The sequence below is a fragment of the Callorhinchus milii genome, unplaced genomic scaffold (genome assembly GCF_018977255.1).
Source record: "Callorhinchus milii isolate IMCB2004 unplaced genomic scaffold, IMCB_Cmil_1.0 Scaffold22, whole genome shotgun sequence".
Lineage (NCBI taxonomy): Eukaryota > Metazoa > Chordata > Chondrichthyes > Chimaeriformes > Callorhinchidae > Callorhinchus > Callorhinchus milii.
In genome coordinates, this window is record NW_024704763.1 from 1,929,365 (window position 1) to 1,956,129 (window position 26,765).

The following is a 26,765-nucleotide window of genomic DNA, read 5'->3' on the forward strand; positions in this document are numbered from 1 at the left end:
TGTCCAAGATGGGATCACGTGCCCTCAACCCCGGAGTTCGATTGCTTCTGCCTGACTTTCGGAATCTCCCTCTAACGGCATCTCCTGGCGGCTCAACCTAACCTGATTAGGCGGCCCGCCCACTTCACGCTGATTGGCTCAGCGACGGTAGCGCACCGGCTTCCTGGATCCCGACTGGTTGAGCCACGCGTCAATCGTACGCGGGCCGGAAGCTGATAGGCCGGTGCCTCTACCGGTCAACCCCTACTGCTGCCCTCTAATAGGCTGGCAGAGGCGTCGATCAAAAGCTGCCCGGGTTCCAATTGGCCGAGCCGAGCGCCCATCGGGCCTCTGCTGCGCCGGATAGGCTGAGACCGTGTCCATCATACTCGGGTCCCGCCTCCAACCCGGCCACAAAGTTAGGTGGTGGCGGGTGGGATGTAAACAGCGAGGGAGGCCCGGACGCTGGGGTTTGGGGGACATGGAGGCCGAGGCCCGGGGTCTGGCGGTGCTGTTGGACGCCGCCGACGAGTTGAGGGACTCGAAGGGCCTGACCCGGGCCAAAGCCCTGAGGTGTTTCCAGACCCTGGGCGGTGTGTCAGCCGACGGGGGGCAGCTGCGCCTGGCCGCTCTGTGCCAGGAGCCCGGCTCGGCCGTGTACTGCCGCAGGAGCGTGCCGTGTCAGGCCGGGAAGTTCGTCGAGTGAGTCCGGGAGGCGGTGGCTGTTGGTGGCGCGATTTGGGGATACGGTGGGGAGGCGGGCGGGAGGGGGGGGGGAGCGTTAAATGGCCCCCCAACTGGTTCCCGCTGTCTTCCGGCGCGCCAGGAATTCTGGGAGTTGTAGTTCTGGAGTGGTGGTGGTGGTGACGTAGCCTCTTACTGTCCCCCCCCCACACACACACACACATACACCCCCCCCACACACATACACCCCCCCACACACACATACACCCCCCCACACACATACACCCCCCCACACACACATACACCCCCCCCACACACATACACCCCCCCACACACACATACACCCCCCCCACACACATACACCCCCCCACACACATACACCCCCCCACACACATACACCCCCCCACACACACATACACCCCCCCACACACATACACCCCCCCACACACATACACCCCCCTACACACACATACACCCCCCACACACACATACACCCCCCCCACACATACATACACCCCCCCCACACACATACACCCCCCCCCACACACACACATACATCCCCCCCCCACACACACATACACCCCCCCCCCACACACACATACACCCCCCCCCACACACACACATACACCCCCCCCCCCACACACATACACCCCCCCACACACACATACACCCCCCCCACACACACACACACTGCACCCTGCCCCTCGAGCTCACTCGGCCGCAAAAATATACGCGGTCGCTCCGCTGCAGTGTATCCTGCGAAGCGCCTTTGAGACGTCTTGACCACGCGATAGGGCGCTCTTATCAACCGCACGGATTGCGCTACTCGATTGTTATCAATGATCGTGCCCACGTGCCCACGTGCCCGGGCCGCTGTGCAGTGTGGTGTATAAAGGCTGGCACAAACGCGTCAATCAAAGTAGGGTAATGCCCGACTGTCCAATGTCGAACATTGCTGCATCCTTACCCACGTCCCTCAAATTGGTCGATGCATGAATAATATGCTAAAGAAGCTGTCTCGTCTCAACGTAAATCCAATACACTGCAAATTTCATTCCAAGTTGAAATTCTCTGTATTCACGACCTAATTTGCATCTATATAGTGTCCCTCACACTGGGTAGCGTCACTGAATTGTAATTTACATAACCAATTCCAATATGTTAAACCATTTCCCTATTTGGGGCTTACACTTTTATCTAAATGGGCATCTTTTATCTCTCTTGAATATTTTCTGTAGTTTCATTTGGGAAACAACCGCGAACTCACACACCTCCCCAACCAGGCAACGACTTCTGGCTTTAAACAGTCGCAATGACCTTGGGATCTATGAGCTTCATGTCCAGGATGGTGTTTGTGATGTCACCAACTCTCACAGTTGCAATGAAGAGGCCTTGAGGAAGCTGATCAAAAGCAAAAACCTAAGTGAGTATTAATACAAAACAGTGGGACGTTGGACCGTCCGGATCACAGAGCAATATATTAATCTTGAAAGTAATTTCAAAGTCTTGTTTCCGAGGGTGTGAATGATATCAGTCAATTTACCAACCTTAGTGGCAGCCTCTTATTCTTGGGAAATCTCATAAGTGCTGCCCCTGGCCTGTTAAGTTTAAAACTCAAAACTCTTGATAACTAAATAGATTAAAAGTACGTTGTGTGTTGTATTGTGTTGCAGGTCTGCCATTGTCGTTTGAAGTGAAGATTCTGTCGTTTAAGGATAGCAAGTCCTTCATACTGCTGGACAGTTGTATTCTACTTCATGTGTTTTGGTTGGAGGGAACTTCAGAAGCAGATGCTTTGGATGGCTTTGGTCTGTGTCTACCTCAGCAGACTCCAGGGACAATAACAGACGGACAGATTTGCCAAGAAATGCTCTTCTTGTTGGACAGCGCAGGCTGGATCTGTATCCTTTTTCTCCTCTTCTTTAACGTATTGCTAATGCTTAAAGCAGATTATGAATAAGTCCTTGCATTTGATATAGCACTTTTCATGTCTTCTAGACGTCTCAAAGCTCTTCACAGAATATGCTGTAAAGTGAATTGACCATATATTTGTGGGCGAACGCGGCAGCCAATTGCGCACAGCAATGTCCCACAAACAGTCGTAGAATGAAAATGACCAATTTATTATTGTTTTGTTTTGGAGGAATTATTATTAATTACAGTTAGCAGAACAGCCTTTGAGTTAAGTATTACATTCAATAGCAGAACTCTCAATTCAGAGAAGGACTAAATATAGATGTCAGAAATGAACCTCCTTCAATGTTCAAGTAAATTCCAAGACTAGAATTTTTTGAATTCGGAAGCTAATCATTTGTTAATTTCTCAAACAATACCTAAAAGCATTCAGAACTAACATACCAAACTGGGGGAAAATGTACTTTACTGAGCTACTTGAATGAAGAGAGCTATCAGGAAATGGCTTTGAGGGTCGACACGGGTAGCAAGTAAATAGAGGGTATAAGAGAGTGGAATAGGAGGGAGGGAATATAAAAACCAGCTTGGGTATTTGGGCAAAATGGCTTGTTTCCGTGCCATTCTATGTAAGACACTTCAAGGGGTTTGATACTGTGTCATCTTGAGCTAATGATAGGAGATTTCAACATGCTCAATATATGGCTTATGGTGGTTGGAGGGAAGAGGAGAGAAAGTGATCTTGAGGCATGAGAGCAAGAACCTAGTCAAATGCTCCCAGATGATCAGGAGGGAAGAAAAAAATGTCTTAAGTGTATAATATTGCTAATGCAGTAATAGGACAAAATAGGGCCCTAAGTGCTTCTAATGCTCTACAATTACTTTTCTTAATGCAGTCCTTTTGAAGACATTTACAGCACTGTGGATGGGAAGCAGCTGGGTAGTGTTCATCTTGCAATTTGCCAGTCTGGGTTCACTGAAGAGACAAATGAGCTCTGTGATCTCTCCAATCTGACCAGACTGTGGGTATCACACGAGCTGGATGTGGTAGTAGTTGTGAACTGCTTTAACTGCGCCTTTTGTGTCGACTTGGAAATCTATTTCAGGTAAACTGATAATCCTGCTTGTAAAAGTGAAATCTGAAATCAATGGTTGCTAACAAATCACAGTTCTGCCAACAACATGGGATGTTGGAAACTTCTGTATCTACTTGTATAATGCAGTGAGAATATCTGGTAAAGATTCAGTAGTCAATCAAACATAGGAACACAGGAAACATAGGAACAGGAGTAGGCCGTCAGCACCTCAAGTCTGTTCCGCCATTCTATTAGATCCATAGATTCTATTTGCCTCATATCCCTTGATACTCTTACTTAACAAAAAATATAACCAGTTGTATTGTCTAAAGCCTGCGGTTAAACATGGTCTGAATTCAGGAGATTCATGTTAACTGATAGTCCTGGTGAGCAGCAGCGTTTATGTTTCCTCAGAATAGGTAATGTTTTATGCAAGCGATCAACTTTTTATATTATGCAGGAAGTCTTGTCAATATAATGACCCCTTCCATGCTCTGCATCTTCTATTTAAAATACATTCCTGCAATTGAAGAGATGTACTGTACAGAGCTTTTTGTGTTGTGGAAGTTGACCTTCAGTGCTGATACTTGGCATCATTCCCATTCGGTTTCAGCATGCTCTAATGCCCTTCTCTTTAACATGCCCTTGAGTGGGACACAGGAGAAGATCATTCCTGCTGTGTTTCCTTCAGGATTCATATCTTCTGTGAAATTCAAATGATGATTTTCTTTCTTTCAGAAAACACCCTGAGCATTTGAGGCGCGTGAGTAAAGCTTCTGTCAACTTGCCTTTGAAAGCGCCTGCTGGCATTGATGAGGATGAGATTGCCAGTTCTGTGTACAGCGATAAAGTACTTAACCTACCATTTCAGACAGACAGGTAAGAGTAAACCTCTGTGGAAGCTGTTTTGAATATAAAATAATTTGAATACATTTCATTGCCTTGCGTGGAATCGTGCATTCTTTGTGAAAGCAGTGTAGTTGATGTCAAGAGTTCCAAATGTTTAGTCGGTGAACTTTGTGAGTTGCTGGAGCTTCGTCACTTAATTTTTCTTGTTAGTTAATATTGTGCTTAAAGTAAGGAAAGTTAGTGGTGCAGACTGGAAAACATTTTCTATTCTTGATACCCAGGGTCGATTATTCACTGCCTCACTGATGATCTATCTATGCCATTCAGTTTGTTATGGTGATTGGAACCATACAGTCTTAATCTGATTGCCCCTACTTCATTGTTTGATGTTTGGAGATTGCAATCAGTGCAGTTGTTTATGCAGAGAATGAGAAGAATTCAATTTAATTTTCAATCAACTATCCAAGTACTTGAGGAATTTTCTAGCACTGCCAAAGCTATTCAGTGAACTTTATATACATTTTCATGAAGCTTTTCTGAGTTCCACAAGGATCCAGGTCTTGAGTTTAGGAGATGCCTTTATATAGAAGGAATTCAGAGATTGGAATTAATTGGGTTCAGGTATCAGGTTTTTCTTCCACAAAATATAGTCAATTCACTTTACAGAAGCTCTTTGAGACGTTTCAAAGACGTGATGAGGCACTATATCAAATGCAAGGTTTATCATTATTATTACATCAAAAGAAAGCGGAAATGAAAGAATCTATAGCACTATCTTTTTCTACAAATAGATTGAATTCCTGGGTGGAAATGCAAATGTAGAAAGAGTAATTGGCCAATTCACTGTTTATTGCCAAACAATCATTGTATACAATTTACTGTATTTGTGTTTAAAAATATTAACAGGTCATGGAAGGCTCGGTTGGCAACTTTCTACAACCAGACTAAAGCACCGTCAGCAGAAGGCTTGCAGAACAGATCCCCTTCCTCCTGGTATAACCACCTCTCACCTCCAAACCCAAATGACGTCCACCACCATATTGACTTTGCACAATCTCAGCAGAAAGTGACCAAAGTTTTTGCACAAAGAGAAGATGTGAATAAAGGCCTCCTGGCAAATGAATTGAGAGGGGTGGTGCAGCTTCAAGGGCTGAAGGAAACGATGAGGGTTGAAACCGTGTCCGTTTCTGGATTCAGCATTTTATTCTCACTCGCCACACCGGACAGTGAGTCAGTGACAGTTGTATTCTGGGACTTGGAAACTCAAGAAGTGATGTATCATCACCTGGATGGCCACTGTGTGCCCGTTGAGGATGATGGGAAGGAGCAGTTATGTTTGTTTCTCACAGGTACGAAGGTGTATGATTGTGATTTCAGGTGTCAGCTAGGGTTAGGGTTACCTCGAATTCACGGAAAGATAAGGAGATGCTGTGGGCGGTATAGGGATTTGTAGTGAGGGTGAGGAAGTCAATGTGTTGGGAGATAAGGAGTCAATGGAGCCTGGCGACGACTCGGGCAATGGGCCTATGGAGCTTCAGGTCAGGATGCGTGTAGTGGGGTTTTGGATTAGCTGAAGCTTGTGAATGATGGAACTAGGGAGATTGCAAGGAATGCATTCGAAAATGCCAGATAGGAATTAACAAAAGTGTGAATAATCAAATGGCAGGAAGATGCCTGGCTTCAGTTCAGTTTTGCTTCAGTCCCTGACTTCTGATCTCTGCAATGGTCTATTCTCCAGAGCGATGATTTGACTGGGAATCTACATTTGGAAGATGCAAAATATTCCCACGATTTCAGAGAATCGCGAGTTAGGAGCGCTGTGAAATGTCCTCACGCTCATAGTAAATAATCCAAATCTATGGCAGAAAATTGGGTTGACAAATGTGTACAGCTGTTAATGTAATATAAAATCAATAACGTGGCTCCAATTTGTTTTGTCTAGACTCTGGTCTCTCCATGGTGCTGTTTGGCTTCTCTCAGGAGGATCTGCTGAACCATTTGATGATTTATGGGAAAGCAGGCATTGTGGATTCACTGTGTCACCTCAACCATTGGAGCCGTTGTTCTATTCCCATCCACGCATTAGAGGTAATAGAAATGGAGATTGCTGCAGACTTTTTAAATTACATTTTAAATTGGTACTGTTCATCAGGAGATTTCACTACAATTCATTTGTGGGTGTGCAACACACTCTGTAGTCTTAAATCCTGATGTTCTTTAATAAAAGGGAAAGAGTAAAATGTACTCATTCAAACTTAATTTTCCTTTGAAACTGACTCCAGTCTGAACTGAAGGCTTTAGTCAGATTCGTACCAGACCTGGTATGAAAATAGAGCATATTGTGTAAACACCTACACATCTGCTACTATGAATTTTTCTTTGAAAAACAGCTTTTTATTGGATTTTCATTAAACGTGTTGAGTGAATTGACAGGTTTTTTNATTCACTCTGGACTTTTGCCAAACTCGGTGCATACTTTCCTCCCATATAACATTGGCTGTTGACCAAAACCTGTCATTCTGGCAATTGTCACGTGCGACTATTAACTAGCTACCTGTTCTTTGTCACATGGAATGCGCTGGGAACCAGCTCTCTGTGAAGCGGTTGAGGGAACTTTTAAATAACTCAGAGCAGAGCCAAAAAATGTTATGAATCCTGAAGCAAATACTTGTTGCAAGTGTTTGGAGATTTCAGTGTGTTTGGCCTCATACTTGGCCTTAGCACAAATATCTTGTAATCCAAATGGGGATTATTGGCCATTCTAAGATTTACGTGCCCCTCACCTTCCCGATTACTAATTCCTGATCTGTGGTTGTTTGTGGTCAGATTGTGCGGAGTAATCCTGTGGGTTATGTTTTTATATTTCAGGCTGGGATTGAGAACCGGCAACTAGACATGGTTGATTTCTTCCTGAAGAGCAAAGAGAGCCTGTTCTGTGTACCTACAGGATTTCTGGTACAGGATCATTTGGGAACCACAATGACTTCTCTGGCACAGTTAACAAGTAAGCAATGTGGGCCGGACTGTAACACTACATGTGAATGTACGGTAGGGTAACAAGCTTAGGACCAGAATCAAAAGAGCAAAGGGCATGGGCAGGAGAATATTGCAGCAATAGCCAGAGGCAAAATGGTGCAAGGACATGGAGCAGACTGGAGCTCGCTGAGCGGAGGGAGCGGACAGGTCTATATGGAGTTGGTAGGTCACAGAGGTAGGGAGGAGCAAGGCCATGGAGGACTTTGCTTCTTTTCTACACAGTTCAGAACAGGAATATTTTAAGTACAAAACAAGGGTTTAATAAAATTTTGCACAAACTCCACAGTATACGTTCTTCAGAGGGATTGCAAAGTAATAATCTCATCAAGACATTCGGCTGATTGTTGCGATTACTCATGAAATCACACTGCGATGTAATCACTCCTGGGTAATATTCATCAGGAGTTTAGCTTCTATAGAGAATCGGGGAGGGGAAGTCTGAAGTTTCTTGGCGTCAGCTGAATCTTGCTCGAGGAACGTTGATTTGTTAAGTGAGAGTTAGCAAAGTAATTAATTGCCTGGCGGAGGAGGGAGAATGGTTAAATGACAGCTGCTCCTACGGGTTCTCAACTAAGCTCCGCGCAAATCACTTCCAGCGGGGGTCACTGGACAGCATTCGAGGGCTGGTTATTTTTCTGAGACACCCAAGTGAGAAATTTGAGTGGTTGGCAGTTTAACCACCTAAAATTTTCAACAAGAACTGTGCACATCTCAGAATGTCAAACCTGCATGTAGGCAAGATGGCAGAGTGAAGCTACAGTTCTCTGACTTGTGTGATGCCTTTTCAGTGCTTTGGAACCCCTCTTCCCTGCTATTGGCACTCCTAAATATTCCCATTTAATAATCCTTTCACACTAAGATGTACTTTAATCACAGTTGTTTCTCTTCTCTCTTTTCTTCCCCGCCCGACACATCACAGATGTAGAAGAAATCACACCTGCTTTGGATCTGTTGTGTTCTGCGATCAGGGAAAACGATTCTGAAACTCAGAGCAAACAGTTTTCTGAACAGCTCCTGAATCTCACCTTGACGTTCCTCAACAAGCAAATGCAAGAGCTTCTAATGCAATCAGCAGGTGGGACTGGTGCTGTGGCCTGGACTTTGAAAATAGTTTTAGTAACACGGAGTGAGATTTTCACAGTTGTCATGAGCTTTTTTCAACTCGTTGTGGGGACACTGCTGTGCGCAGTTGGCTGCCGCATTTCGCCCACAAAATATACTTTAAAGTGAATTCACTGTATATTCTATGAAGCGCTTTGAGACGTCTCAGAGACATGTATATCAAATGCAAGGATAATTATATAGGTAGACGCCAAAAAAAATTACAGCCATCTGTTTTTCGATTGAGTGCTTCTTGCTCTGCTGTATTATGTGCAGTTTCTCATCTGTGAATAGATTGACCTCTGGTAAGTACAGCTCTTGTGTTGGCTGGTAGGAGATGTGAGCAATCAGTGATTGTAATGCTTCCTGCTTCCTCTTCCTTGGAGAAGCACATTTTACTTGAGAGTTTGTTTTGGGGAAATAATTTTCACCAAATACTTAGAATATTAATTTGTCTAAAAAAAACCCCACGGCTATGTCCTCAAACCTTAGAATGTTTAGGGTTTACTGTTAGCTTCATTCTCCTTGCTCTGTGACCTCCGTGACACTCAAAACAATGTTCTTTTTGTGTATACCTTTCCTTAACAAAATCTTGTTGCATTTGGCTCTAGAGTTGGATGAGTGCAAGCAGAAGTGTGTGGACTATCTGACTGGCTATATTACCGAGCTTCGTAAATTCATGAAAAAATATCCCAGGACTCCTCCGAATGAGAGTGTAACTGTTGATGACCTGGATGAAGAGGGAGCACTACCAGATGGCTATCGGGCTTTTGTGAAGTGGAAGAACCTGAGCACTGATGTAAGAACCTGACCCAGTGCTGCTTTGTTTAATCTGTAATCTGGGTTGAAATTGACATAAGGCATTTTCAATGGCTGGAACATTGAATCGTTCAATACCCAGGGCCCATTTCTTCTGTGGCCTGGCCAGCAATCCCCCAGATAGGAAAAAAAAGTCTTAATCATTTCAAGACTGTAGGATGTCACTGTGCACCATTTGGCTGTTGCATTCAGCTACAAATGCAGTCACTACACTTTACCGAAAAACTCTGTAGTTCTTGAAGTTTCAATGTGATAACAAGGACTTGCATTTATATAGCGCCCATCACACAGACTTGCGCTGAAAATAAATGACTATATCAAACACAAGGGTTATTATTGTTGTACCTCAACTACTGCAGGCCAAACAACCGTTAGAATAGGTGGGAAATCTATATCCTCGATTCATTGATTGGGAGTTTGAAACGTTTAGAATAAGAACTTGCTTTGGCCTGTGTGGGTGTATGACATTTTTGATTTGGTTCCGCGCTAAGCAGTACGTAAATTTTCACCCAAGGAACTTGAGCGATGACTGAAACGCAGATTAAGTCTTCAAAGCGAATCTTGGCATTCGGAGCTTGTATGACCACCATAAACTTGCTTCTTGTTTAGTTTCAACTCTTTCCGCTTAGAAGGAATGGTGCTCTTGCTTTTTCCAGGAAGTCATTCGCGATGCCATACTGAGCGATTGTATCCCGCAAGCTCAGGCCTACTTCAGAACACAGCAGAACCCTGCCAAGTCTCTCCAACAACTTGTGCAAGCAGGCTTGAATCTGACTTACAATTGCCTTTTAAGAAAAGACCTGAAAGAGGCTAGTGCACTTCTGAAGAACATGGTAAGCAATTTGCAAGATATTGCAAGAATTTACCAGACTTTCTATTTGTGGGACATGTCAATGCAAAGTGGAGGTGATTTAAACTTTGGATTGTTCACTGCAGGTTTGATTGAGGCTGTTATTGGCACTCTTTATGGAGCATTGGACATTTTTGCATTGGATTCCTCAAAAAGCTGGCACACGAAGGAATACACTATTGTTATTTGCCCATTTCTTACTTCAGTAACTACTTTACCATCAATTAAATATAGTTTGAACCCACCACTTGTTATAAGAATAATAATTTCTGTAACTGTATAGTTTTCAGCTGTTCTACCTGACAATCTCTCTAAAATGTTTCATTTTCTTTTGCCTCCTGTTCTCCACTTGAGAGTAAAATGTTTTGTTTCCGTTTATTTTGATTTGAAGGGTTTTGATGTGACAAAACAACTGCGCCATATTTGCTGCTACACGGCTGACAGAGATCTAAGAGACTTTCTGGTAAGAAATCTTCGTGTGCACTGTAGTTGGTGAGCAATGTCAATAGGGAGCGTGTGGTGGGTTAAATCGTAAGTTTTAAGTAATCCAGTTGCTGAGCCAGGTGCTGTTTGCTCAGCGTTTTTCCTGGGATTGTGGTGGGAATCACAGTTCAACTTGATTTTTCCATTCAGAAGGGCATTTTTCAGTAATTTGGACAGGATAGTGATCAGAAGTGGGTCTGAAACTGTATCTTTTAATTATGGCACAACTGAGTGAAGTGATGGAGGCTGTTTGGCCTTTTGTGTGTGGTGTGTGTGTGTGTGTCTGTGGGGTGAAGGTGTGTGTGGGGGCTGGGGAACCCTCTGAGACGAGTAGCCTTAAAAATATAATCTATGTTGCATTGCGTTGCTGACCCATTGTGGATCTCATCAAGTTGAAAATGACCTTCATGGAAAAAATCTTAGCTTATCCTGTGACTCCAATGCAGGGTATTAAACTGTGGAATTCTAATGGCTCCCAGTGATTGAAGTTAGGTTGTTAGAAAGGAAAGGAAGGAAGTCTTTTGAGGATGTAATTTGCCTTTATAGATGCCTGAATAATGGAAATATTTTGTAAAAGTGGAAATCTTTAAGAACATGAGTATTGCCTTTATAAATGTTTGAACAAGGAAAATTATTTAGTTTGTAGAAAGTCAAAGTGGTTTGTCAATAGCAGAAAGAGAATCAATGGAGTGAATGTTATCTGATTTCGGTACTTGGCAGTTTTTCAGTATAAATCACATACACATAATGAAGTATGTGGTTTACATTGATGCAGAAATGATTGATCCAAGGTTCTCCAATTGTATATTGACCAGTGAAATGCATGGCTTGTACGTAAAATATACAGTCAATTCGCTTTACGATATATTCTATGAAGCGCTTTGAGACGTCTCAACGGTGTGATAAGGCGCTATATCAAATGCAAGGATTATTATATTATAACTGTATTTCGGCTGATACTGTTTAAATTGCAGGCATGGTTTGCTAAAAGCCATTACGTTTTTATCTCCTAACTTTCTGCAAAGTGTCCACATCCCTGAAGCTCTCTTTTTCCTTGTGTTGCTCACTCCATTCTGTGCCCTGCAATCACTATCACGTCAGCGTCCATTTGATGGTAACTGCACATCGATCAATATTGCCTTGTATGGTGTTTTAGGATAACACGTTGAGCAGCTATGTCTCTTTTTAAACAGCCACTTTACGTTTGTGTACATCTTGCTTCCATTGGTCTGTTTATTACTCATACATTAATATTGCCAGCTGCTAAAACTCACAAAAGGTTATTTAGCAGGAAGGCTCTTTTCCCCCTAAGCTGCGCTCCCCTCCCTTTTCTCTTTCCACAGCAGAGGACAAAATCTGAGTAACATTGAACTCGCATTACTCTGGCATTGAGCCTTGGTTCTACAGAGTGCTGTGGCATTCTGCCATTCATTGAGCACTCATTTGAGTGGTGGGACACTGGTGTGCGCAATTGGCTGCCGCGGTCCGCCTACAGAATACAGAGTCATTACACTTTACAGTATATTCTGTGAAGCGCTTTGAGACGTTTCAACGAGGTGATAAGGCGTATCAAATGCATGAATTATTATATTCTTATTTGTCTTTTTTATAAGAAGAAGCCACTAATGGAGGGAAAGGGGGGATTGCCTTATCAAGCTTTATTTTAGTGGATTCAGGAACATTGTGCATATTTATCGATGCAGGCTTTGTGGTGTTCGGAGCAAGAGTTTACAGAACCACTTTGCAGCTGTATATTTTGGAAGGGGTCCAGTGGGGGAGGGGATGGGATGGGGGAATAAACTAAAGAGTACTTGCATGGATCTTTGTGGTCTATGAAACCCAGAATTTTTTAATTTAAAAAGTGTTTTGTGTTATGTGGATCTAAAAGAGAGTGCATTCACTAAAAGACCCGTGGTGTTAAGTAGGCAGGAGGAAGAATGAAACGCTGAAAATAATTATGATTTCATAATTATGAATCACAAATTGGAAACTTTCTGGCTGACGGATGTATGTTTTTAACTATTAATAAGAGTAAATTGCATGAAATATCATTATGTGGTCAATGAAATAGCTAGATTAAATTGCTTTGTTTTGTCTCTCGTTCTCTCCCCCCTTCCCCCTGGCCAATTCCTATTCTGAAATTAAAAACTTTGCCGCCTACATATTGTGCTGTAAGAATATGAGTTGAACAATTGAACTCTTTCTCTCGCATTGTTTCAAATGATTGGCTATGAATGTGAGTACATGTAACAAACCTTAACATGCTTGGAATAATATCTGCATCTATCAAAACCTCTCGTTAAATCTCACTAAAACTCATCTCAATCTTTACTTAAGTGCTTTTCTAATGACAGCCATATGTACCCATCTCGGAAGCGCTAATAGCCAGCTCCTCAATTTGCTTGTCAAACCTCTTTCTTTATAAAATTGTGTGCGTGTATATTTATTTCTGACAGATTATGACCTAGCCTCCATTATTAATACGCTTGAGAACTCCAGACCATATCTCTACTGACCTTTCTCTCCTTCTGGTGTGGAAGTGTCTGGTTTAATCTCAGTGGCGCTTTGTGAAGATGCTGCTAAGATTTGTCATTCGTTGTGGGGCGGGAGAGATCATGGATATGAACAAAAATCTAAGAATTATCTAGAATGCGTCACTGGGATACTTCATACCCTAGTGAAATGTGCTTGTGCGTTTCATTTTAAATCTATTTGTGGGCGCCAATAGCTCACACCACTCCACAGGTGTTAATTTGTTTTAATTTGTGTGACTGTTTTAGATTATAAATGTAAAGCGTCTTTTCTTTAAAGGCATCACAATTTAGTAATCCCGAACATCTGGCTCACACCAAGACTATATTGAAGTGTTCATTTCTCTTTCCAAGTGCGTGTGATCCTGCAGTGATTTAAATCTGTAACTTTTGGCAGCCTTAATAGAAGGCAATGTTTGAATTTTGCAAATGTGTTTTGGGTGTGAAGGTAAGCTGGTTATTCCTACTTTCCCTTTCCACTCCTCTCTTCCTACTCACCCACAAATTATGCAGTCAATTCACTCCATGGTATATTCTGTGAAGTGATTTGAGATGTCTCGAAGACGTGATAAGGCACCATTGGAAATGCGAGGATTGTTATTATTATTCCTTCCCCTTCCCCCCCCCCCCCACACACACACACACACAGACACACATGTAACATGTTGACACTACAGAGATGTTTTTCCGCTTGTTATCAGGTGGAAAGCCTTCAGAATCAGAACTGTTTTTCTGAACAAGAGAAGGAGATGGTGAAGTTTGTTCACTCTGCAGAAAAGCTCTACTCCTCTTCCGGAGACTCGATGGAATGTCCCTTGTGTATCAGGTAGCACCAAAGCACTACACAAACAATGGCACACAGTGAATTATAAATCAACGAACCAGTCAAACCACCCTGACTGTGTAATTTACTGCAAGAGCAGTTTCCCAACCATGGCAGACCCACAGGCTAAATTACTGCCTCAAGTTCCCCGACTTGTATGTGTTTTACGATGTAGTTCATTAGGTGTTTTTAAAACACAGTTAACTACGGTTACATTTTATAGTTTGTTGAGCAATTTTGTACATTAATTTCATAAAAAAGTTATGTTCACTTCAATCACTTGCAGCCACCTGATTTTAGCACTAATTTGCCTCATTCACAACTAATAGGCATGTGTTTCATTGAATCATGGATTCTCTCTCTCTCTCTATATATATATATATATTAAATATAGTTCCCTTCTCAACAATTAATACAACTCTTAGTTCCTTGTGCTTTTGCAGCTCACTGCAGCAGGTTGAAGATATCGATCCCAAATATAGTGGTATTCTGGAGCAAATTCTGAACTGTGAAATTGGGATGGGCGAGCAGCGTCAGAGCAGCAACACTGACCCCTGCGTGATACTGTTAGATTGGGCCAAGTGGTGGGATGAGGCCTCAAAGGAGAGAATCCAGTTATCCAGAGAGTCGAACACAGGTACGCTTGTGTTATAGCATCTGAAACACAGCATAATAAGTGCTCTGGGACTCTACCCATCGTGAGGGGCACTACATAAATGCAAATTGTGGTTGTTATAAGGTGGGGGTTGCCTTACTTCTGTAATTTTTGTTTTAATCATTTGTTTTGTTCTTCTTTTGTTGGAAATATGATTTTCTCCTCTGTATTTCTTCTCAGCGATGCACTCCTGCAGTCCTGAGGTATTGTGGAGCCACCTGACTTCTCGCCATTGCTGGTCCAAACTCTGTGCTTGGATCGAAACGCCCCAGAGCGCTGAGAGCCCTGAGAATTGGCCGCTTCTCACACAAGAGACTGTGAATCAGAACACACTCTGCAGTAGCTACATGAGGAACGAGATCCTGGACAAGTTGGCAAGGTACATCCTTCTAACATTACCAAGCCTAGCAACAAAAGCACAGCAGAATGTCCTCATTCATTCTGCTCTGTAAAATATTCAGTATGTTCAGGTAATGGAGAGATCAAGTTTATTGCACAATGCCTTCATTCTGGGGCACACACAGTGTCCCACAAAGGAAGGTTGATCCTTTCAATTATAGTTAGAGGTGGATGCCAAGAGATTCCTCTGACAAATCCAGAACGACGCCAATAACATTGGCCTTTTCTCCCCCATCCTTTGTCTAATAGGAAAGGTGTGTACATCCCATCAGAACTAGCAGACTTCAAACAGCTTCTGTTAAGGCTTGGCTGCACAGGGGGAATAATGCAGGAACCTCATCCTGTGCCAACCTACCAGTCATCCCAAGGACTCGACTTCCACAACTGTTTTGTCCTCTACTGCCTTGAGCATGGACTTCGCTATCTCTTGTACGCCTATTTGGATTATTACAGGTAAGTGGAATGCTCTCAAGATCAACATTGGTACTGAAATCGTCAAGCAGTGATGGCCAACCTTTTTGGTCGCCAACAAGATAAATTTTCTCGATTGACTATTTCTTGATTTATGGCATCAATTAAGAAAATAACCTGGAAACATATTACCAATCAAACACGGACTTATCTCGGCTAGTGTGAATATTCGGGGGGGTGAGGGGGGATGGGGGTCCAGGCTTCGGAGTCCTGTAGCTCAGTGCATAGAGCACTCGCCTTGCAAGCGAGACATCTGGTTTCAATTCCAGGCAGGCCAAAACCTTGGGCAAGTTTCCTTACTCCACACGCCTAATAAAAATCCCTCCAAAACAATAATAAATTGGTCATTTTCAATCCATGACTGTTGGTGGGACACTGCTGTGCGCAATTGGCTGCCGCGTTTCACCCACAAATATACGGTCAATTCACTTTACAGTATACTCTGTGAAGCGCTTTGAGACATCTAGAAGACGTGAAAAGCGCTATATCAACTGCAAGGATTATTATTATTATATTATTATTCTTGACGGCCCAGCAAGCTGTAGTTTGGCCAACTGACAGTAGTTTAGAGGTTAGTTGGCTTAATGTAGACTAAGGTCCAAAATGAAATGCTGATTTGTCTGTCTCCTGATGGATTGAACATTTATTAGAAAACTGGGAATGTCTATCATTCTGGCTCTCAGGTCTGGAAATTCATGCAGGATGTTTTGACTTTGAGGAAAACTCAAAGCAGTGACTTCAGAAAATAAATCCTTCCAACACATGGTAGGAATCTGATGGGAATTCTCCTCGTAAAATTTTAAAACCCTGCTGGTTTCTTAAAATAATCGTGAATGCAAAAAAAAAAGTTGGAACTTAAATGTGGTCAGAAAAGTTCTGCCTTGTCTGCGAGGTGTCTTGTGGTTTCTGTGTTGAGGGATTTCTGTGTTGATGAGGGATAAAAAGTTGAACTTGTATTCAGTTAGTTTCCACCCACTCCCAAAAAAGTGCCTGTGGTTGTAGGTACAACCATAATTTGTTACAGCACAGAATTAGGGCATTTAGACCATCAAGTCTGCACTAGTGTCATCCTCTCCCTAATATAATTTTATCCTCTGTGCTCAGTCCCCACTCCTTTTTATGATTTATGATCTCAGCAAAAATCATTGGTTTATGACAGAGAATTCCACGTTCCAACGAGCAAACCTTAAACTTTTTTTTGAAGACGCTGCAAATTTATTCTTCTCTTCAGTAACTATGCTGCTGTTTTGAGGCTTGCGGTTTCACTTTGTGCTGATGTTTGTACGGACGCATGTATTTTCGTGCCTGAGACTGGGTTTAACCACAACTTTTTACCTGTAGAGTCAGCAAGTTCTAGACATCTTTACTTTAGAACATCAATAAGGCAATGGCTCGGTCTGTGACCCCGTTTGCACCTTCTATTGTATCTTCGGGTCACACCTGAAGGTACACTGCCACTGTCGAGCGCTCTGGGGCACTTCCCTGTGTGTGAGGCGCTGTATAAATGCAAGTTGTTGTTATCAATGGGTACCAATGGTCTTAGTAGGCTGTCTCCTAAAGCAGTGAAAATGACTGTTAGCGAGCAATTGAAAACCTCTCACTACCCCTAAAAGAATTATTCTCTCCGATTAGGGCATTTGCCAAATGCAAGCGAACTACTGCATCTGGAGATGCTGTTTTAAATCTCTTGAGGGAATTGTTTCCCCGGCAGATCAAGGCCCCGCGCAATTATTGTCCCGAATAAAGAATTTTTCTTCTCTGCCAATTGAAGAAACTTTAATAAAAACAAAGTGGGAATCTGAATGCAATTATGCTGAGGTCTGTTTGACATTGCGGTGATACAATGGGAACCATTTGGGAACGCTGAAAGAAATCTCTCGTCTTCTTACTTGTAACACACGGGGAAGCAATAACGGGCAACGAAAAAAATAAATCTTTTGTTTGCTCAAAGGATTTTGAGGGCTGAGCTGCGGATTTGAATAATGACCTTAATTCCTAAATCATATGCACTAATCATCTCAAATGTAGAAATGACCGGTGATTAATGTGGGCTCACTTTGTTGGATAATTGACCGTATTGTTTGTCGCTGGAATCAGGTGTGATCAGTTCATGTTCAGCTGCAACTCAGGATAGAGAAGAGGCCACGTGTGTCGTTCTGTTGATACATACCAGTGGGCTGCGCCCGATTGATGGCACTGCAAATAGTGGGCTTGCCCTGCCGGCTGTTAACGAGCAACTGAAAATCGCTCACAACTCCTGAAAGAATTCTTCTCTTTACTGTTGTGCCTGCAATCTGTTTGCAGTCACTTGCCTGGCTTCCAGTTCGAGTGCAGAGACCTTTTGCTTTGTTTTTAAATACTAAGGCAATTTGGAACATATGTGGGACGCTGCTGTGCGCAATCGGCTGCCGCGTTTCGCCCACAAAACATAGTCAATTCCTTTTACCGTCTATTCTGTGAAGCGTTTTGACACGTCTCGAAGATGTGAACAGCACTATATTAAATGCAGGGATTATTATTATTATTTACTGTAACACATCTCCCTCTTGTGGATGATGTTATGCAATTCATGTGTTGGATTAGATAAGAGGCCATAGCATTTTCTTAACAACTGTAGCTTTTCCCTCCACGTCTTTTTCAGGTGGTAAGAGATGTACCAAGCCTGAGATCTTTGCCTGACTTATGTCTGTTGTTGGAGTTCAGGTTTCTAGACCTTGGAGGTTTCTAGCAGCCAAGATTTAAACCAACTTAAATTGCCTACAAGAAACCTGTTTTCCTTTTGCTGGCTTTTCCAAGTGGTGTTACTCTCCCCAGCTAAGTCCAGGATACGAGAAGCATTAATTGGGTGTAGGGACATAAGGTAGAAAAATCCCAACGTGTTTATGTGAAGAGGTGTAGGTGTTCATTGAGGTACTTGTAATCAGGATATGGTGCTTATCTCAGGGCTTGATCATGTATGTTAGTCATCCAGTCGGGCACATCTAGACTGTGATTTTCCCCGCATGGATCAATTTAATTCTACTCTGTCTCACTCCAAATACTCTTTATATTCCTTCTTTAACCATGAATATAATTCCTTTCTAAAAATGAGATGGGTTCTGATTCAACTACAGTTTATGGCAGAGAATTCCACATTACAACCAAATACTGAAGTTAATTTATGAGTGTGTGAGTGTATGTCTGTGTGTGTGTGTGAGAGTGTGTGTGTGTGGTTGTGTTCTGAAGTCTTTGCTTTGGGTCATTGACAGGTTGAATCCCTCGAATTGCCAGATCCTGGCTGATGGAGCTCTCCACGTGGGTCATCCCTGGTTTGAATTCCTAGTAAGAATACGAGAGGTTTCCAACAGTAGTGCAGGTGAAGATCTTTATTTATTTCCAACTCGCAGTAGTATATGTATTTAATTAAATTGTATGGGAGTTAAGCCCGGCTCATAGCACACCTGTGTGTTTGTGAATATGAACAATAAATGGACCTGAACACAGTGGAGTATCGGGGTTTGAGGAATGTGCCTGGGGCAAAAGTGATGAATTAACTAATGCATCAGTGTTCTGCTGGGGGTGCTTCAGTGAGCTTATCATCTCCACAGGGTGCGTTCATTCCACTTTCTCTAATGCTGTCAGGCACCGTAACCCACCTGCTTCCAGATACTTTCCACAACGTCACCAGTACTGATAGTTTATGGAGAAGAAATGATCGGAGAGAGCATTTCCTGTTCCAAACACACCTTGCAGCTATAAGATTTTTTTTGTGTGTAGAAATCTAGTTTACTTGTAGAAAAATCTTTACCGTATCTGCCTATTTCCCTTTCCATTTTAAACACACAATGTCAGTTGAAACAACTTTTGCCCCTTCTGTTTCTGAAAACATTTTTTTTTAAACAAATAATCAAATTAACACGTTATACAAAAAAATGCTGCAAGAGCTAAGCACTCTTATTTCAGAGCTGCAGAATGGATTATTAAGAACATGTGTGCTTCTCTGTGCACACTGTGTGTGTACAACAGTTGGTTTTGTGATTTACTAAAAAGCCTAGGAGGTGGGATATCCTTTCAGTAATTTGAACTCAACATCTTTAAAGTTGGGCATTCACACACACTGCAGACTTGCTGCTCAAGATAGGAGCGGTTTCACAGAGTCCCTTTCAAATAGAATCATTTTAGCACAATGTAAAAAAGGATCTGTGTGTGTGTGTTCTTTCTAAAACAAAACCAGCAACAGTGGATTTGCATTGTCATTCAAGCCTGATGCTGAAATGACACCATTTATAATGTTGCAGATCAAATAGAATATTGATGATGTTAATGACAGAATTATTGCTATTAATTTTTTTAAAAAACACTATGGTAGTTTATGTCCCACCTACGTACAACATTACAGTTACTAAACTTTACTATAAATCCTGTAAAACACTTTAAGCCGTCCTCCTGATGCGAAAGGCACGTTATCAGATGTTTTATTCTAGTTAGGTGACACTTGCTAGATTGAATTTGGGTTTTAATGTCCTCCTGAAGGGATGGCTTGGAGTGTTTGTTGGGAGATTTTTTATTGTGTAGACTGTGATAAGAAGAAATGGGTTTTGTTCATTTTCAACATTGTCTCAACGTGATGTTTTGATACCCTCTCCCTGTTCCCTGGTCCATATTTCACTGTAGGTAGAACAATTGCTTTTCTGTTATTTCAGCTACCCCTGTGACATTCCAGGCAAGTCTGGCTAATGCCCAAATGCTGATCCCCAGTAACCAGGCGAGTGTCAGCAGTATGCTGCTGGAGGGACACACACTGCTGGCACTCGCCACCATCATGTTTGCTCCTGGGGGAATCGATCAGGTAAGTTGGAGTATAATCCAAGGCCTTTGTCTTAATATTTAACATTGTGCAGTATTTTTGAAATTTCTTAATTAGGCAGCCAATTACCCACAATATCTTGACAAGAATCGAGGAAACCTGACTTCAATTTTAAGACTGCATTTAGGAATTTACCAAAATTCCCGTATTTTAACTTCAACCAACATTCCTAAGGCTAATACTATAATAATAATAATAATAATCCTTGTATTTGATACAGTGTCTTATCACGTTGTTGAGACTTCTCAAATATAAGAGTTTTGGGGGCCTCTGGAGTCCTATTTACTGCCTATAAACTGCAATGGGAAATTTGGTCTAATAAAGGATAATTCTTGCAGTTTTTCCATCCTTTATTTGCTATAATTGTATGCTTTCAACGCTGAATGTTTCTTCTGCTAGTTCAGTAATGGGACTATTATATGTACAAGAATGGATTCATTTTCGCTGCTATTATAATGCAAATGATAGAAAATTTTAGTAATCTCACGCAATTTGCTGTGTTCTCTGTAGTTTTACTCTTTTTCCGCACGCTATTACTTTGACATGTGAATGCTGGTGGAAACGTCCGTCACAGGAACAGGCTGTGGGACAGTGCGGATATCAAGTTGTTTGTCTTTAGGCCTCTCTGTGCCATTCCCCATCTGTGACCTACTGCCTGGTCTGAATGGGGCTCTTGAGCCGCTGATAGGAAGTGCATGGAATCAGCCCCAGGCGACATGCCTGCAGATTTTGCCTTTAATTTCTCCCCTCTTACAATCAGGCACCATTTGGGATCTGTTTCCGCTCTCTTCTCTCTCCTCTCCCCCACGCCCCCCCTTTCTCACAACCAAGAAATATAACTTCAAGGCTCTTAATTTATACACTATGTAGCGCTCCTCCCTGAAACGTGAGGCTTTGTTAATTTGACAAAAAGAAATTATAAGATTTTTGCGGTAAAAGCCTCTTAAAACAGATCTCTGGCAAGCGAAGTCCCATGTATCAATGTATTTGCTAAATGTCAAAATTTGTTTGGTTGCTTTCCCATTCCACTTTTGCAGTAATTTGCGAGTTGTGTAACTCATGTGTAAAGAGGGCATTATCGAATGCTAAAGCATTATTGGATTCCCCGGGCGTGCCTTATATTGATAGTTACAGCATTAAGAGCACCTGTAATTTCATCAGTCCGTTTGGTTTACACAACTCGCAAATTCCACCTCAGTTCATGTTTTAAATAGGTTGCAACTGATCTCAATTGGCTGCAAAAGTGTGCTGTAAGCTCCAAAAGTATAAAACAATTTACTCATCTCTTAGCAAGGCTGACTATGTTCAATTTGTATATTATGTGCTAGCAAATGGTGTGAATTTTAATATGTGCTCGCGGTGGTTTCTTTAGGTTATACAGGAGAGAGAAGACGTTGGCAATTCCCTTTGGAAAGTTGACCCTCAGCTGCTGAAAATGGCATTGGCTCCTTACCCAAAGCTGCGGGCTGCTCTCTTTCCCCAACACACCCCTCACGGTATTCCACCACCTGACGTGTCCCTCTATCATCTTTTACAGGTATTTAAAACTATTCAGTAAGGGTACATTAAACTTAGAGGCTAAGTTGCAGGTGGGGAAAGAGCTGCCCTCTGCTCCCCTCACCCAATCTGTGCTGGTTGACGACGTGAGGTAGTTGAGCGTGCAGACATCTGCACATCCTCTCTGAGCACACCAGGTGGTGTGCCCCGGGGCTCCAGCCAGACCCTGCCACCCCGCTGACCCCGAGCTGAGTTGCCCCCGGATGAACTGAACAATTTGCGGTAAACTATAATGAGGAAAGTGAACCTGGATGTGAACTCTAATTTCATCGTTTGGATTCCACGGTTTCCCCAGTTGCCTCCTCGGCCACTTCTCACAATAACAGTCAATGAAGCTTGATCTTGAGACCTTGCAAGTAGCATTCTCCTGTACGAAGGCAATGGAAGATGTTCGTTGCTAGCTCAGCCCCAGGATAGCCCTCGGCTCTTGTTAACTGCCTTAAAAGAACTGTCCAGCTGTAAATTGCAAGACTTTGAAACTCTGCAAGTGTCATTCAATAGCAATCAATTACACTCGCTCTCTTAAGTATCTGCTAACAGTCTACCGAGGAGAAATTCCAGCTAGTTATACCTGATCTTAATGAAGTGCGATGAGGACAGATGTAGCCATTGGAGGTGATCTCTTTACATTATCAAGTTCAGACCCTTTTAATTTACTGCGATACCAGATGAGACCCAAGAAATATTTTAATCTTAAAATGCTCGCCAGTGGAGGCGTTATTTCACGCCTATGTTTTTTTAATCCAAGTGAAATCATCAGAAAGATGAATGTAATGTCTTCTTTTCCTACCTAACATGTTTTCATCAATTGCGGTGTAAGTGATTTTTATTTTAAACCATCACTGGGTCTGACGGTGTGATATTATTCAGTTTTTAAATTGACTGGCTCAAGGGGAACTGAATGGAGTGTCACTCGATGAATAATGCAGCTGCCTTTATTGTATATCACAGTGTGTGCAGGCCTGATAATAACTGGGATTATTCCTGCGATTCTTGACATTACAGTCTGCTGGTTGTAATGTATTTGCTATGCCCAGTCACACACAGAGAACGTACCTGTTTTAATAATAATAATAATAATAATGCACACTGGCTTTAGGTTAAAGCAAATGAATGTTAATGCTTAAGTTCTATACTCTAAAGTGACGTTGATGCTTGCCACATACATACTGAGGGCTCCTTCAGGAAATTGTTTCAGTTGAAACAATACATCTTTCTGATGATTGACATGCTTTTTGTTTCTCATTATTTAGTCTCAATTCATTCTGAAACCTCCACATACAAATTGCACTGTATACTGAATAACTGAATAATGTATGTGTACCAGGCGGTCATCTCGTTCAATGTACTTACCACTCTGATTCATTTGAGTTTTTTTNGTCATTTTATTTATAATAATCCTTGCATTTGATTATTGCGACTTACTATGGTGTTGAGATGTCTCAGAGCGCTTCATTTCGAATCTATTGTAAAGGGAATTGCCTCTATACTTTGTTGGTGAATCGCAGTATTTTGCAGTAACCTATTGACGCTTTCTTGTTTAATTTGCAGTCACTCCACCCCTTTGATCCACAGCATCTCTTCGGCTGGCAGTCTTCCAACACGCTCTCTGCTTATGGTAAGTTTATCATTATGATTTTTATTTCACAACAAGTAGAGAATCGTAGAATTTTGCAGCACAGAAGGAGACCAGCTGGCCAATTGTGCCAGAGCCAGCTCCCTGAAATAGCGATCCATTTAGCTTCACTGACCCTAAGATGTCAGCCTGGCTCAGCTGGTAGCACACATGAGTTGAAAGGTTGTGGGTTCAAGTTCTCTGGTACATTTAAGCTCCTGGTCTAGACTGACCTTGGAATACAATGCATGGGAGCCTGCATTGTAAAAGGTCCTTCAGATGAAAGAAAAAGGTCTGATTTACTTCTCTGGTTCTGTACATTCTTTTATCCCTATGTACTGTTGAGCACAGCCAACATATCAATTGGCTTGTGGGATTGTAAAGCAAAAATCAATGTCCATTAACTGATGTACTGAAGGTAATAGTTGCTTTCTGAATGAGTATTTGAGAAAGCTGACAGCAGTGCATTTGATTCTCCAGCCTACAATATTAACCCTGTCCGCCGGTCCATTTAATTGTTGAAAAGGATATGTATAGGGCGTGTTTAGCACATGGAAAGTCTTGTTGATGCTTTCAGTTTCTGTAGACGTGTACTTCACTTCCAGTTAAAGCTCTACAGAAGCTTTTGTTTGTAAGCTGAGAGCAATGTGTTCTCAAGGTCTTCAGATATAGCAACCTGCACTTGTACAGCACTTTTCACGTCAGATAAGCATCTCAAAGCTCTTCACAGAGATTATAGCGAGCATTCCATTTTAGGCTGGAGATTCAGGTGAAGTGTTGTCAGTTTTTAGTTTTCTCAAATATTTATTCAATTACCGCCTTCAATTACCTGCTGCTTCATCCATTGAAGGTCGGATTTCCAGTTCAAATCAACAGTGAAATTGTGTCAGGCATTCCTGATGTCTGGATTCTGCTTCGGGTGCCATGAATCCATGAAAGATTTGTCTACAAATCTCTTCACGCTCTGGCAACTCCCAACCTCTCTGACCTGCTTTCTCCTCACTCATCTACCCGTTGCCTCCGCTCGGCTGGCTCTGGCTTCCTGCTTGTCCCTCCACTCCATCATCGGTGGCCGCCCTTTCAGCCACTTCACCCCGAAGCTTTGGAACTCTCTACCACAAAACCTCCACTTTGCCCCCTCTCTTACCCTCTTTTAGGTCACGACTGAATACCTTCCTCTTTGACCATGCTTACGTTCACCTCCTCCCTACCGCTCGGCGTCAGACTCTGACACTGCCCTGCGTGAAGGGGTGCTATATAAGTGCAAGTTGTTTTTGAAAGAAAGGGAAAAGAGAAGGCCTTTATAGTTCACACACCAGTAAGAAAAGTAAATTTCCTTTTGGGATGACTGGAAGTACGAACTATCATGTATAGGAAATTGGAAAGTAAGACCTTTTGGATAACAAACCTGTTTCTCTTTGGGCAGACTCAAGCGACTTGCCTCATTTCTCGTGCCCTGATCTGGTGAACAAATACGCCATAACCGAAAGGCTGGATTTTCCATACTACCTGCACCACGGACGGCCGTCATTTGCGTTTGCAACATTTCTGGTTCAGCAGCTGGCAAAGAGCAGTTCACCAAAGCAGCTGTAAGCATACCGGCGGAGGGTTATCAGTTAGACTGTGCGACGGGCTGCCATAGCTGTTTATACATCTTAAACTGAGAAGTGGTGTTGGAGCGTTAATCCAGCATCGAGAATGTTAAGGCAGATTTATCAAAGAGCCTTTTATTATCGGTGTGGTACGTTTATAGTCATCCTTGGGTGAGAAGAAAATAAAGCATTTGGTAGTGGTTTGCTTGTTCACATCTTTATCTCACTTTATAACCTGGACAGTGCCTCAATAGTAAGTCTGATGTGCTACTACTCACTGAGGATGTGTTCCTTTTCTCTTCCTGCAAACAACTTGCAGCCCTAAGATTTAGCAGTCATTAACTTTCTGTAAGGCAGAATGCACATCAAGCTTTAGGGTGATGAATGAGAGTGATTTGGGTTTGTCACCCAATTGAAAGGCTGTCTCTCACTTTGTTTTCTTTCCCCTTTGTTTCTCGTTTTCAAATCGAAACACAATTTCTGATCACAACTGAACTGGTCCAAAATGACACGAGCGTGGGCTGCAGTTTTAAATTATTTTAACCAGTTTTGATTGTCTGTAGCAGACGAGTTAACAACTAAGTGTGATGTGTGCTATGGAAGTTTACGTTTAATTTGCAGTTTCTCATAATCTTCAGATACCTTATCATTCCGCACCAAGAAACTCTCCACATATACCCCATTAATTTCCTGAACGATTTATTTTCTAAGAAAAGCTTGGAAAGATCTTTCTATTGTCTTCCACCCTCCCCCCCCCCCCCGTATTATTTTGTGTGGGAAGGGGAGAGGGGAGTTTTTTGCCAGGCCAGATATTTTCAAGTCAGTACATTTTCAAATCATTCATTCCCTTTCTAATCAGGGTAAGATAATGTGAAAGGTTCTGCCTTTAAAACTCGAAAGGTCTGTATCAAATGTTGCAGGTTCAATACAATGAACAGCGATCTGTTTTGTGGTTCCGGCTCTCTGGGTGTAATTGCTTTGCTGTGAATGTTCCCTTTTGAGTTGTGTCTGTTCCACCTTTCCCACATTTAGGATTCAGCAGGTGAGCAGTGAGGTGTACACCCTAGGACTTGCCCACTTTGCTGTGGCTCCTGTAGCGGCAGCCTGCGTTGCCTTCCTCGAACTCCTGGGTGTGACCAGCCTTAAACTCAGGGTCGATCTCAAAGTTGCAGCTACAATATTGAAGCACTGGTACATAAAGACAGAAGAGTCTCAACACAGCTCAATACAGGAGACCTTGGGTAACTTGCCCTTTGTTTTTATTAGGAAATAATGTTAAAGATTGCGGAAAGAGTCCTGGTTGAAAAAAGTTGGGTTGTTGAAGAATTGAGACAGAATCTTACACCAATAAATTGTTCCTTCTAGTGATCGGGATAGTATACCAAATTGTGCGTTGTGCTAATACACTGGCAATAAGTTCAAGGCGAATAATTAATTTCAGTTTGATGGAAGACAATGAATAGAGTTTTAAATGTTTGTGTTCAAGAA

The 26,765-nt window shown here is 42.3% G+C and overlaps 1 protein-coding gene across 1 annotated transcript in view; it reads left to right on the top strand.

Moving 5' to 3' along the window:
• The first annotated feature begins 406 nt into the window (after positions 1–406).
• spg11 (SPG11 vesicle trafficking associated, spatacsin) overlaps positions 407–26,765 on the top strand; it is a 51,910-nt gene continuing 25,551 nt past the window's right edge. The window contains exons 1-22 of the mRNA XM_007905232.2: positions 407–681; positions 1,902–2,086; positions 2,337–2,564; positions 3,482–3,680; positions 4,389–4,529; positions 5,406–5,848; positions 6,442–6,587; positions 7,368–7,503; positions 8,455–8,610; positions 9,248–9,435; positions 10,112–10,288; positions 10,697–10,768; positions 14,021–14,145; positions 14,586–14,779; positions 14,978–15,176; positions 15,446–15,649; positions 18,916–19,022; positions 20,350–20,495; positions 21,886–22,050; positions 23,622–23,688; positions 25,112–25,274; positions 26,310–26,518. Coding sequence (XP_007903423.2) covers positions 461–681; positions 1,902–2,086; positions 2,337–2,564; positions 3,482–3,680; positions 4,389–4,529; positions 5,406–5,848; positions 6,442–6,587; positions 7,368–7,503; positions 8,455–8,610; positions 9,248–9,435; positions 10,112–10,288; positions 10,697–10,768; positions 14,021–14,145; positions 14,586–14,779; positions 14,978–15,176; positions 15,446–15,649; positions 18,916–19,022; positions 20,350–20,495; positions 21,886–22,050; positions 23,622–23,688; positions 25,112–25,274; positions 26,310–26,518 — 3,871 coding nt within the window. The 5' untranslated portion in view covers positions 407–460. The remainder of the gene's footprint in view (positions 682–1,901; positions 2,087–2,336; positions 2,565–3,481; positions 3,681–4,388; positions 4,530–5,405; positions 5,849–6,441; positions 6,588–7,367; positions 7,504–8,454; positions 8,611–9,247; positions 9,436–10,111; positions 10,289–10,696; positions 10,769–14,020; positions 14,146–14,585; positions 14,780–14,977; positions 15,177–15,445; positions 15,650–18,915; positions 19,023–20,349; positions 20,496–21,885; positions 22,051–23,621; positions 23,689–25,111; positions 25,275–26,309; positions 26,519–26,765) is intronic.